At 40.7% G+C, this 14,968-nt stretch overlaps 1 protein-coding gene across 3 annotated transcripts in view; it reads right to left on the minus strand.

Moving 5' to 3' along the window:
* Positions 1-14,968, minus strand: part of megf6b (multiple EGF-like-domains 6b) — a 53,443-nt gene that overhangs the window by 22,875 nt on the left and 15,600 nt on the right. For all 3 annotated transcript variants that reach the window (XM_028999524.1, XM_028999525.1, XM_028999523.1), the window contains one exon: positions 1,833-1,955. In XM_028999524.1, coding sequence (XP_028855357.1) covers positions 1,833-1,955 — 123 coding nt within the window. The remainder of the gene's footprint in view (positions 1-1,832; positions 1,956-14,968) is intronic.

Raw genomic sequence — 14,968 nt, forward strand, 5'->3', positions numbered from 1 at the left:
CATGTAATCATTTGGGGGATTTTTTTATGTTTTACAGTTCATTGAACCATAATATAGACAAAAATAAGTGTATTGAAGGATGCTCTTTCAAGATTTATCTTTCTTTCCAATAGATGAATTGCTGTCATATAACAGATCGTGCTTTCAGAAAGACTTTTCCATCCTATTCTGTGGTTTTAGTGGTTTTCCCACCAAAAAAAGTTCATATGCTCTGCAGTTTTACGCCAAGGCATACAGCCAAACACAGGCATTGTGAAACATACTCTCTATTTGCTTAATACTAATGAAGCTAGTTTCTCCAGTCATGCAATGGAAGTGAAAGAAATGTTTGAGGTGGTAGTAGCCTAGTGGATAACACACTCGCCTATGAACCAGAAGACCCAGGTTCAAATCCCACTTACTACCATTGTGTCCCTGAGCAAGACACTTAACCCTAAGTTGCTCCAGGGAGACTGTCCCTGTAATCACTGATTGTAAGTCACTCTGGATAAGGGCGTCTGATAAATGCTGTAAATGTAGATATCAACCTCATTTGACCCAGAGGAGGAGTCACTATTTTTATTTTTGAGCCCTTCAGCACAGCAGGAGTTGAAGTGGGACCAGAAACCTCAATAAACAGCCCTGCAGAATTCATATTTTACAGAAATTACAGAATATAATAATCAAAAGCCAGTGATGCACCGTAATATGTACCCTGAGAATGACCTCCAAATGATCCTTGCTTACAGAGAATAAAAGGAAATCTGCCATCACGCAGCTTTATGTGTATATCCATAGGAGATGATCTCAGAAGAAAGCCCCTCTGTTTAGTGAACCCATTATCATTACCTGTGCTTTGTAATTACAGCATACATTGAATCATAAAGCAACCTCATAAACTCTTAAACATGCACAAAAAAAAAGGAATTGTAACAGACTGCTTCATTTCAATTATTTTGTAAATCATCCCAATATTTAGGGCCTAACCAAATAAAGCAAAAGCGTGAACACCATCTGCACCCAGTCATGAAGGCATGATAAATAGTTTTGTTATCAGTGCAGTTAGGTTCACTGAACAGCGATACAGAACATAAGCAGAAGCTTATTAGTCGATGAATGATGTCCTTTCAACCCTTTCAGAAGACCTGGGCCCAGCTATCAGCTTCAAAAATATCTAACATGGTGGTGTGCCAGGTTAAATAGAGGGAATATCAAGAACAGACACGGCCTGATGGCTTTAGCTTGAAGCACATGTGATGTTAGAGTTGTGTAGTTTAGTTAAAAATGCTCAGCTTGCTATATACATTTTGTATATTGTTTGTGACACCCCCATAACACTGCAGAATGACTGTGGCCTTATAACATTGGACTTTCAGCACTGAGGGGAAAAGAATTGGCCCAGGATCCTGGAATTTTGGACAGCAGTTGCCTGTTTCTAGCCCAGTATTGAAATAGGCAAAAACTGTGTGTAAGCTGATCAACACCTTTTAAAAACTTTTAATAAAAAAAAAGAAAGAAAGAAAACAAAAACATCAATAAAATCTCACTTTCAATTTCACTTTATGATGTCAAGGGTGTAATTACCTACAGTAGACTGTTTGGCACGTTCTCTTGTAAAGACAAGCTAAGCTGAGAACTAAACTGACCAGTAGAGGCGCTAGACATGTGGTTGCATACATTTTATGAAATGAAGCAGTGCTGATGTTTTTTTTTTTTTTTTTTGGTTCTCTCACAACTGGTGGTCTCACCCAGTGTTCTACTGGAACTTTCACAAAAAAAAAATCTAAGTAAATGGAAAAGTTCAAAGTTTGATTTAGTCTTATTGCACAGTGTGTATTCTGTTCCAAACTTACCCCGGCAGGTTTTACCATCCTCTGTCAGCTCCTGACCAGCAGGACACTTGCAGTAGAAGCTGCCAATGGTGTTACAACACAGGGCTTCACAGCCGCCATTGGTTTCCTCACACTCGTTCACATCTAGAATAGAGAGACAGCAAACAACACAAAAGCTCATTTAAATGTACTTTGATTCCTGACGCTCGTACTCCATTGTGTGGGTTTGTGTGTGTACATAAACACACCAATGCATTTCTTGTAGCCTCGAAGAATTCATATTGGGTTCAAATATTTCACTGCAGTTTAAAGAAAAAGTCATTTCAGGTCTGTTTTTTTCCAAAGCTGGGAAACATGGGTTCAGTGGCTTTGGAAAATCCTGACAACGAGGTTCCTATTTCCACACACAGTCTTTCCATTTGGACATAAGTGTTTGCAAGAGGCAATCGTTAAATATCTTTCAGACGCACCCAGAAAAACAGGCGAAATGAAGCAGTTTCTGTCATTATTTATGTAATGTAATTCAGACCCAACTGCATGCCTGAGAAAGACACTTGAGAAATGAGAAACCTACCGTTAGAGGTGGGTCATGTCGTAAGTGTGAACCACTTCTCTACAACTGCCGATCTGCGGTCCAGCTGAACATGGGAACCTTATCTATGTTATACTTTCGTTTAAAATAATAGCATTTACAATGTTATACTGTTGTTAAATTCATAATATGTTACAGAATAAATAAAAATTAGCATTGATACATAAATAGATTAAACAAAAGTGAAAATGCAATCTTTAAAGATGTTTGCCTATCTGTTGTATTTAAATAATCCAGAATGAGGAAGTAGCATGCATGACAGCAGTCAATAATCAGGCTCCTCCCATTTTTCTTTTATTCTTTTTATGAAATCATCATTACAGACATCATCATGTTCTGGTTGAAAAACTTCACAAGAACAAAAAGGGTAGTTTAATACAGAAAAGTGCATCCTATGGTATAAATTACAAATAAGTTCTGATTATTTAATTATGAATGGGATCTATAAAAAAAAAAAATCAGAAAAATGTACTTTTTGGGCACTATTATCAAACTGCTGCTAAGAGCAGCACCAAGTGTTAAGCATGGGACACAAATATAAAGAAAAGTTCAGGTATTCGGGTCATTAATGCTTAAGTGTTAAGGTGGAGGTCTGCAGGAAATAATCCCTTCCATAATGAGCTCAGTTGTATGAAGAGGAGTATTGCAGAATTCCCTAAGGAAGAGGAAGCAAGCGTTCCATAGCCTGAGACTTCAAACTTTAACAGGCTGTTCTCAGAGCATCTAGGCAGCGTGCGTGTTCATTTAACACATGGAGATGTTTACACCAAAGCACTCTTCATCCTCCAAACCATAATTTCAATAAGTGCCTCAGCAACAAACTACTCTCCGTTTTGAGAATAGCTATGAAGTGAAAAAAAAAGGACGGGGGGAGGGGAGGGATGACTCTTCCTGTCCATTCATACCGAATGGAATTAACCCCCCCCCAGGGGGTTGGACCATTGAAGAGCAATTACACCAATTTTGAGTCACCAAAGTGTTGTTTCTTCACAACACCCCGCACATCTGTGGGATTTTTATAAACTGCACTGTTAAACCTGAGGTGTATCTTTATAAAGCATAGAATCAAAAAAGAAGCATGTTGAAAACAGGAAGTCCTTTTTACACAACCACAACAGCTATACAAGATAATCAGTTCAAGTCTTCTATTACAAATAATAGTTAGGGCTTCATGTTGGCTCAGATGCTAAACTTCAGTTTCAACAAGCTGTCATTAAATGTTCATACGGCACAGGGTTAGACTTCCAAATGATGTAACAGTAGAGACGTGACACGTGCACTGACCAGCAAATTCCTTCTCTCTTACTTGGTGACCTCCGGCTGCACTGGGATCACGCTGCCGGTCAAGGACATGACAGAATGTGCCTCAGGGAGGCAATGTATTTTAATGGCTCAGAGAGACCCGACTTCAAGTCACCCACCTGCGTTGAGGTGACGGACTGGGGGGCAACGTGGGTCATGGTCATTCACATGTGTCTGGATGTTTCACAACTCCGGCTGGGTAATAAATCCAACAGGGTCCTGATCACATGACAGGTAATGGTGGTAAAACAAATATATAACAGTAGCTAAAGAAAACACAAGCTCCATCTAAAACACATGCAGCTATGCATATAGATCTTGTGGATTTATGGTGGATCCATGTTAATATATTGTGGGCGTTTAACAGTAAGATGGGGAACCATCATCAGCCTGAAGATAATATCTCAAAAACATTCAGTTTCTATAGAAATGACAAAAAGTTAATCTTAATGATTTTCTCCTTAAATATCTTAACACTATTTTCTGATTGGTGTTCATCTAAAAAAACTGTGAAAGCAAAACTAAATCCCTGCAGTACAATGGTCTCACAACTGAGGGCGAGGGTACATGATACACTGCAAAGCAACAACCACATAAAAAAGACCTACCACGTTGATTACCAACAGGCTACTGTTCAGGTTAAGTTGATGGACTTTTTTTATGGACCTTTTCATATTGTACTGTGATTCAAGGGCCACAAATGTCCTGAGTAGCCTTATTTATTTCTACTCTACATGATGAAATGGCTAGTATGGTTCATGCACATGATTCTCCTATTTCGTTAAGAAGGACACAATAAAAGTCTACAGGCTCTTGGTACTAAACCACAACTGCTCTGTCCTCAACTATGAACCTGGCAACCTGCATACATATGAAAACAATCTAAAAAATGTCTTCTGTTGAAATTAGTTTGACGCAATGTTTTAAGTGTTTACATATATTCGTGACTCTTTCCTACAACCTATAACTTAATTCAGGTGTATTCCGCATGAAAATTAGTTGAGAAAATGACACAAATCAGTTGTCCTCACATGTCAGGGTCAAAACCTTGACCTCCAGGCCACATGCATATTTGGATTTATGTGGATGTTACTACATTTACTTAAATCCTGTCACCCAGGGCTACAAGAAAAGTGGATTACCCCTTAGCCCAAAATAGAAAATGAAGTGATTTCACACCAATCACTCCAATGAAACACTTTTATTTTCCTTTCACTTGGAATGGATCCAGTTGTTTGCATCACACTTCATAGCATAATAATATGAGTTGGTTTGGTGGTCTGGTAGCATGGATGGTTTGAAAAGGCTGAATTTCTGCATTCTAAGCATTTGGCACATATAGTTTGCTAAAACAAGATTAGTGGAGAACACTGTATATTTCTTATTTAATAGCTTTAATTGTATTATATTTTGGATCCAATTGTACATAATGGTACTCGTACATAAAGGAAATCGCTTTGGATAACATAAAGGTAACACACACACACACACACAGATACACAGGCTTCCAGCTCATCTGGTTTTGTCCCACCGCCTGTGCTGTCGACTGTTCAGCTGGTTCGGATCAGCGTTGTCCCTGAATGCCAGACCTCTGGCCTTTCCACGCATTGCTGCAATTAAACAGACCCCCAGCCAGACTACCGTGCCTACCGCAGCAGAGTGTCCGTGGCCCATTCAGTCCTGCTGGCGAAGAAGGACAACAACAGTTGCCGGCCCTCATCCAAAACACACTGGACACCCTTCCAGTAGTAATCCCACTCAGGCAGGGATTGTATTAGGACGCGTGGAAAAAACACTAATGCTACTTTTGTAGCTCTCACACAACAGGGAGCGTTTCTGTTTCTGGACTGCCAAGCTCCGATGTTGACTTTTTGGTGCTGAACTCGGTGACATGGCTGTGAGATTGTGAGTTTGCATTCCAGCTGCATTGTGTGACTTCCTTTGATAAGCTCCATGGTGAGAGCTCCTCAGAGGCTCGATGCCTTGGCACTGCCACGGGAATCTGGTTCCAGCGGCGGCAAAAGCCAAGCGAAGTTAATCAGTACCAGATACCATCTCCAGGGTCACAGGTCGTCACATTAACCTTCTTCTCTTTCCCTGCATCTGCCATGAGCTACTGTATACGTAACTATGGACTAAAGCACCAGAATGGAAATGATTTCGGTTTACAGATGCCAAATCCATATTATTTACTTAATCTGGTGTAATCTCTTTTACAGTAAATATATGGGCTCTTTACATCTTTTAAAACACATTTTAATTTGAAAATGTGAGATCTCTGTGACCCAGGAGGTCTCACCAGATCAAATGCCAGGCTCATTTAAAAGGATTTAAATATTATCCATCTACAGTGTGCGGCTGGGCTTGGATAACAGGCTTAAATTCAAGCGTGGCATTAGCTGTGCCCCCATTGGACGGCTTATTGAAGCACTTTTGTTCTAATGTTTCCATGTTGCTTCCTTGCCAGATGGCCGTCTCAGTCCTATCTAAATATTTAGAGAGAGGGAGCTCAGCAAGAGGCAATCTAGACAGACAAGAGGACCGAATGCATTCAGGAAGCCCTCTCACCCTCAGCCTCCTGGGAAACCTGGTCACAGGTGAGTACTCTGGGAAGACGCAGATTAGCTCTGTTCTGTAACCATGATCAGACAGAGACACTCTAAACCTGCGGCCTGAGGTCATGGAGTGGGGGGGGGGGGGGGGGGGGGGGGGCTGAAGGTTTGGAAAGAGAGAATGGAGAGGACCTGCCAAGGCTATCTGCTGCCCTCTGCTGCAGACACTGTGCATGAAGGTACATTGAGTGTGCGTTCAATTAGAGAAAATTTGATGAGAACTGGCTTTTTGTCTGCAAATAGAAGGCAAGGTTTGTTCACTTACAAAGGCTGGTAGCTGGTTTTGGTTACTAAGTAAATTCTGATATGCAGCTGCTAAATATAGTATGCATGTTACTGCCTATTTCGCAACAGCAAAGGCTTTATAGACTTTTTTTTACTGGTCAAGAGGTTATAATTTGCAAGAATACCTACGCTATGTTTGGATCACACTACTTACATCAAAACAGTAAAAGGCCACATGGCCACTGATCACTGAGCCCTATATTTTTCCAGCATTTCCAGGGCCATCAGTGTGTGCAGTAGGGATTTCTGTCACATTATTCCAACTTCTATATCACTGCAATGAGCAGTAAGTCTCTGAATGCCCACACTCAGTCTCTCAAATCCTCATCAGATTCACTTTTGACTGTAACAGTGAGGACATAACAACCTGCTTCGTAACAAGGTTCTACTCTGATGGAAAAACTAATTGAATGCTTCCTCCAGTTTACTAAACTTTGTGATGAACTATTTATTTTTAATAAAAGCATAAAAGCTTCAATTTAACCAGAAGATTCACATTCAGTGTTCTAACAAGGCCACAGTGGAAAGCAAACCACATAACACACAATCATTAATTACGATCAAATGGTGAGGTATACTGCAGCCATAAAATGCTTTATGGTTCAGGTTTATTTTGGGTTTGTAGCTTATGCTTCCTGTCTAAGATTTTTAATTAAAGGCAGGTCTGTGCAGTGAAAGTGGTTTAAATGATGTAGATCTGCTCAGATGTGCGTAAATGGTGCGTGTAAATGTTTTCTAAAGCACATACCTTGCTCTTTGGAGCAAACAGGCAGATGCACAGTAAACAGATTCTAAAAATATAGAATGGCTTTTTGGGCAATATATGTATTTACATGCCTCACATATATACACACACACACACATACACATGCATACACACACATACACACACACATACATACAGAGGTTGCAGACAGGGCATCCAAAGAAATTCCTCACATAGCTATGCTTTAAAATGACTGCTTTTTGGTTTTATACAAAGCCCCTCTCTCTAGGCATGTGTTGACAAGACACTGAGGACATCTGAAATGGTTCTGGGCACATCTACGCTCCCGGCACACAGGATTCAGGGGTGGATCCCCTCTAAGAGCATCACCTCCATCTGAACCTTTCACCCAGGTCCAGTGTAATTTTAACACCACCCCGGTACAATAAATAATTTTGTAGCTGCCTCTTCAGCAGAAATTCTCAAATTTAACACCCTTCACTTCAGTCAGATTGGACCTTGCATTGTGATTGGCTGGGAATACATTATGTAATTTGGAACAATATCTAGATAATATGTTCATCTTTTTTGTTTTTATTATGTTGCCATTTTTTTTTAGTTTGTACCACTTTAATTACATTAATAAATTATTACCAGTGTGAACAATTTTTTGTCAACAAACAACTTTTGCCCCGAAAATGTTCCAACATGGTAATATTCAGTAAATGCCACCCTCCAATAGGAACCCAGCCATGGGAACCCAGTGAGCTCTGAGCAACAGAGCAGCAAAGCAAAGCTTCCCAGGCCACACAGAGGAGATTCTTGAGAGGCAGCAGAGCCTAGCAGAACAGCTCTGCAGCCCATCATGTCCAACACACAGACACAGCGGACTTCCACCTTCAGTGAACTTATCCAAGAATTTCAGCCATCAGGTTGACAGCCACACAAAATCTGAAACACACACTGTTGTAAGTTATGTCGCTCTGACTCCCTCTCAAAAAATGCTTTATGGTTCTACATGATGTTAAACGTGATGGCAAAATATGTTTTGGGGAGCCTGCAGCAATGCCCTTTGACCTTTGCGTGTGCTGAGCATGCATGCTACCTGTTAGGACCTGACTCTCCAGCATCTGATCTTCGGATCGCCCCGCTGGGGCCTGGGGCACCACAGAAGGACCAAAAGGAATTCCAAAGATGCTGCTGAGCCTTTCAACCGGGCTATTTGGCCTATGTGAGCTTCAGAGGTTACCTGTCATGGGCCCTGTATCCCCTACCCCGACCCCACAGGGGAGCTGAAAGCTGAGTTTTTGGAAGTGGGTGCACCAAACATCACAAACTTCAGGCATTTAAGTGTGTGTATCCCTTTGGTGTCATCGGCAGAGCTGACAGTCTGATGATGGAGTTCTGTGATTAGCCGGAGGCACAATAGCAGCAGTCGTTCCAACTTGTGGCGGGGCTACTAGATGTTACTATTCCTTTGCTAAACTTAGTTAGCTGAAGTATCGTTGGTTGTTCTCCTCTGTCTCAGAAAAGCCGTAAAAATTGTGCGTGACTCAAATCATATTCTGTTTGAATTGCTGCAAGCAGTCCTTTCTTGTCTGTATGTATTAACTTTTCAGTCAATTCAATAAAACATATTTGATGTGATATTAGCAAACACTCCTCATGTTCCATGAAAATCAGCAAACAAGCCTTCCCATATTTAACCCTTTAATGTCGTGCGTTCCATATTGAGATATGCATTTCAGAGACCCATTGCATTACCATTAGAAATATACTTAGCATAAAACCCTTTTGTATACTATGCGATGCTTGTCTTCTACACTTTTGCACTGCAACAATTCTCACATACAGCCAGAATAAAGGGATATTTAGGGGTAAATCCCTCAATGATCATTTGTTATTTTTGTCATTTGTCTTCCATAATCCACAATACAATGTTTTGATGAATCAATTGCACAATTTACAGAATGAACTGTGATATGTACAACTAATAATTTGACTCAGATTTCATATACATCTATGCAATGGCTAATTAATAGATGGCTAAATGGAAGTTCACAACTGCATATGTCCTGTGCTTATGACATAGAGGGCCTTGTAGAGACAGTTGACAGTTGAGTATAATGACCAAATACGACAAAAAACCTAATAAAGATAAAAATTAGTTTTCTGTCCATTATTTCTTGGTTCAGGCATTAAAGGGTAAATAAAGAGACACATCGTCACCCAACCCAGCCTCAATCCTATATATGCAATTTGATTGCAAAACAGTAAAAAGACAGAGCAATAGGTATAAAAGTATAGAATAACACACTGTGATAATAAAGAGCCACAAGTTTAACAGAATAATGTGGGGAAATGTGCGAGATTTGCAATGTGTGGCATCACTATCCATGGATAGATAGATGCAGTGGTGGTCTAATGGATGAGGAAGAAATGGCTGCCCACTACTCACAAAAAGTGGGATGCGTTAAATGCAGAGGACATTTTCATTGTGCAATGACAATGACAAAAACGGTCACTTTATCGATCTTTATTGATCTTTCCATTCATTTACTGGAGCAAATTAAGGGTCTACTGACCACATTAGGATATGAAACTGGAATCCTCTCATGGCAGAAGCCTCTGAACCTCAAAGTGATGGACACTGCACAGGTAACAAGAGGTGAACGTATTAGGAGAACATGGCCAGTGGGTGTTTAGACTGAAGAAGGCCACAGGCTTTGATCCACAGGAGAGACTGTGGCACCTCAGACGCTGATAATTACCATCGTCGTCGCCCCCAGCCACCAAGACGGTCCCAACAGCACGCAGCTATTGATCAGCGAGGGATGACTAAACCCTAAATCTAGACACACAGACCAACCAAAGACCCATTTTTAACCACAGTTCCACAAGAAACAGCTGTTTCCACTGACATTAAGTTAAATGCACTAAGTGTAATGAAGGACTGCAGGGGTCTCATTTAAATGTCTTAACCGCATTTTGCTCCAGCAGTTTTTTCATTGCAATGGTAATTAGGGGTACAATTTCATTGCTGTCCCCTGCACAATTAACCCACAAACACCCCTTTGCGCAAGGAATGTCGGTGGCACTGAATTCTAACATTGCAATGCAACCTGGCATCGGTTTGTTGAGAGATATTGTCATTAAATGTTGTCACCTTACTAGTGCAAGTGAAAGTGACTACTACCTTAACTAGGAAGTTAAGGTAGTAAGGAAGTAAGTTAAATAAGTTAAGTAACTAATACCTTAGTTGTCAAGTTTATCTTGTAACAAAGTCATAAATAGCTGCTACCTATTAACTACCCAACAATATAATTTAGTTTTGCAACAACACAATGGTACATTGTAGAGGTATAATCTAATGCTTCTCAAAAATTTTCTTTGCCTTTGTTGTCACATATTAAGTCAAATTTGTATAAGAACAATGATGCACCAACATAATTCGATATCAGCACTCATTCTCAAGCCATATCTACAAATCAACTCAACTCACAGTGCCTTTAGGGGAAAGGGAATTTAAAAATGGGAAAGTGGCAGAAAGATTGCAGGCCGAGATTACGCCCTAATTGTGTTTTGCAAACGCCTGTCGGCTTAGGCTCAAAATGAACTGGGTGTTTTGGAGCCCAGGGTGGCCAGGAGCGACCTTTCATCAGAAAGACGGTAAGGGGTCTAATGAGGCGCGCAATGGATGATACACAGCGGGTAGTTTTCCACAATTAGGAGCGATTAGGGCACCAGCAGAGAGGGCAGGGGAAAAGGCAGAAAGGCAGGCTGGCTTTTCATTAGAGGATGCTGAGAGGAGTCAACGCTTCCGGCCCTTCACACTTCGCTCAGGACAAGGCTCCATAAAGCCAAGGAAATTCGACTTGCTAAGTTGAAACACTGAAAAAAAAGGAAAATGAACAGTATGAAAAAGGAGCTGCAAGAATCTTTCTAACAGGGTAGATTTTAAAAGGTTCTTCAAAAATAAGACAAAGAGCTGGAAGGTTCTGGACATGGTTCCTTTTTCACCGATATTCCAGGACAACAAACATAAGCATACATGTAATAGTTCTATTCATTTATTGATCTGTTTTATTCTTTGTAAACTCCATGCTAAACAGGTCAGTATTAGTTCAATTAAATGTGATTTTAAAGCTTCCTTTTAATGGTGTTTTGATCTGCAGTGATAGATTTAGGTGCAGGCAGTGTTCCACAAGTGCCTTCAGGACCTTCCTTTCAGGTTATTGTCCTCTTCCAGATGGGTCATGGCACAGTGCACCCTTACACACTTGTAATAACAAATTCACACAATGGGAGGCAAATACAATAAGAAACTATCTACAAAAATGCACAACTGACCAATGGGCGTAGGCAGTATGAAGATGTTTTTTATGTTTTATGGAGGATAACTAGGACACTGTAGAAATAAAAAAATCCCATAATTTTTTGTAGAGCTAAGCTTCAGGCTCATGCAAGGAATTCCATGTTAAACAGGGTTGCAAAGAAATTAAAGAAAGCTGAGCTCCTGGCCAGTTAGTCCACTTCCTCGCCAATCCTTCTGAAATAAAATATCTCTGGTCTGAGCGTTTGCTTTTGCTTTGCGCCTGAATACTTGCAAGACCTGGAATGGAAAATAGGGATGACAAAAGGACTGGACTGTATGTGACAGGCATGTAGGGAATGGTTACACTTCAGACTGAGGGAATGGATTTAGGCGAACGAAAGTGCAGGCCTTCAAAACTACTGACCCTGCAGACCCTCTCATCTTCTTCCCAACGCACAGCATCACCGCTGGAATGCTGCAGCAGCTGGCTGAAGTCAAGAGTACAATATATATTTCAATCCTTCAGGCGACAGGATCTACCATCAGCACGCCATCACGCATGTGTAGCATGTGCTTGCTTAATTCAAAGCAGCGATGTATTATGAGTCTGACATGCTTCTCGAGTATGTCAGGTGCTCCTGCCTGTTGAAGGGGGAGAAGAATGTCAGAAACTCGGCCGCAAAATCTGTCAGTGTTTCTGTGTGTGAACACTCACAATAACATATTGTCACAATAGAATTTGCACTAAAACATATAAGAAGTTACACAAAATTTGAGTTACACTTCATTAATGCTGGGATCAGACCCTATTTTGTTGTGACAGACAAATTTCCAGCATCTGTCACTGGGAAGGATGATTGGATCTTGTGCAAGGTCTTGGTCTAGAACATCAGATTTAATTTAATTTAACTCCAAATACATGTTAGTTAAAACTTCATTTCATAAATATATACACAGATTGACTATAATCTGTCACTTGAAATTTAGCAATCTCTAAAAAGTATATTTTTGGAGTAATAGTAAACTACTATCTTGTTTATTCGACTGTTGTTTCATTTACATCCTTTATATTCACATGTTTGATTGCAATGCCTTGTCATATTTGCAGTAGGTGTAGACTGTTCAATGTGAGCAGAACAGAAAAGAATGACTCCGTTTACTTCAGCATGCAGTTTTATACCTGTTCCAGTTAGAGCCCAAGAAAACCCACCTCCCTGGTTTTCATTGTCGATTTTACCAGGGTTCTAGTTGGATTCCAAATGAAATTATGCTGGCGTGCTTATTAGTATTCATATTTGGTAGCCTAGTGGCTAACACAATTGCCTATGAAACCACAGGTTTAACTATTACTTATTACCATTGTAATAAGTACAGTGATTTAGCAGACACCCTTGTCCATAGTGACTTACAATCAGTAGTTACAGGCACAGTCCCCCTGGAACATCACTCTGTATACTTCTATATAAAAAGTGAAAAAGTGAAAGTAAAATGATTGTCATTGTGATACACTGCAGCACAGCACACGATGACACAATGAAACGTGTCCTCTGCTTTTAACCATCACCCTTGGTGAGCAGTGGGCAGCCATGACAGGCAGTGTGTGGGGACGGTGCTTTGCTCAGTGTCACCTCAGTGGCACCGTGGCGGATCGGGATTCGAACCGGCAACCTGCCGCTTTCTTAACCGCTAGGCCAACCAAAGTTCACTTTGACTAGACTTTGATGGTCAGAATGCAAAGATGCTAGTGACTGTTTGGGGTCAACCTGGTCAAGGTCAAGGGACTGTGAGAATTTAATGGTGCTATGAATCCCACATGGTGAGATCAAATTCTGAAGACATCGGTTTGTTTTCCTTAAACCGGGTTACATAAAATCAGAATGACCACTTCACGGAGCTGCATGAGACTTTAAAGTGTCACACACTACTGAAAGGTGTACACACACATCCATCAGAGAAGTCACTGCCCTTTAATAAACACTCCTCATTACAGGTCATCAGCGCTCTCTAATTTACCCCCTCACACTCTGTGCCTCTCTTATCAGCGTCACTCTCCCAAATCTTCCCACACTCTTAAAAAGAGGCTGAGAATGAGCCCCGCTCAAATAAACACACCTTCTGGGAAAATAATAAAGATAGCAGAGTAATGCAAAGTATTCACCCAAAATATCTCATTCCTATATTTCCCACAGACCACTGAACTGACTGAAGTTTATATGATGTACTGAACAGTGTGACCTCTGCATTTAACCCGTCATCCTTAGTGAGCAGTGGGCAGCCATGACAGGCCCCCGGGGAGCAGTGTGTGGGGACAGTGCTTTGCTCAGTGGAACCTCAGTGGCACCTTGGCAGTTCAGTAGTCAAAGTTTAAGTCAAACTGGGATTCGAACCGCCAACCTTACGATTACAGGTCCGCTTCCATACCCACAAGGCCACCACTGCCACTTATCCTTGGTAGCTGAAGATAGACATAGGAAGACATTTGGAGGGGTGAGTACCACATGGGTATAAGTAACATTTTGAGCAAAAGTGATATATGCATATCAAATGAAAGCTCTCAAAGGATATGAAAAAAATCATATCAAAAACAAAAGTCAAATGACTTAACACTGAAGAGACAGAAGCAACTGGTGCCAAACAGGAAATGCAAACATGTATTGAAAAACTGTTTTTTGAATAAGTGTATAGTGTGTATGTATAGTAAATCAACACACAAAGTGATATTAAAGTATGATATTTTTTTGCTCTAATATTTTTTTAAGCATTAAAGCAAAATGTACTTTATGCCTACACTGAAAAAAATGTAACATTACCTAGTTGTTAAAACATGAAATTTTATTTGGATTTAGCCAGTGTTCACTTTTTTCAGTGCATCTCACACCCGTTTAATACTACTGCCACATCTGCTGTAGATGTCTTTCTACGTATGAAAGAGCTACTCCACCAAACCAACTTCAACACACTCTAATATACAACCCAAAGGCACTAACATGGTTGAACACGGCACCCGAACGGTTGAAATACTGAGGAAAAGTATTACAGATTGAATAAACTTCCAGTAATTACTTTGGTAATTCATGTCAGATACTTTTAACTGTCTCGCATTAAACACCGCCAGTGTAGCATCTGGGACTAACCTGACAAAGGTCACACATTTCTTTACAGCAGACCAGGCACAGGAGGGTACTAGTGGTTGGACAGCCACACAATCAACCTAATGCCCTTGATTAAAACTGACCAGGCAGAATGAGCCCAAAATGAGCCACTCCATAGCCTCCGAGCACCAGCACAGCAGACCCAGCCAGGCATCTCTCAGCATAACCTGTAGACACATTCCTCACTTGAAAT

This window comes from Denticeps clupeoides, chromosome 12 (genome assembly GCF_900700375.1).
Source record: "Denticeps clupeoides chromosome 12, fDenClu1.1, whole genome shotgun sequence".
In the NCBI taxonomy this organism is placed as follows: domain Eukaryota; kingdom Metazoa; phylum Chordata; class Actinopteri; order Clupeiformes; family Denticipitidae; genus Denticeps; species Denticeps clupeoides.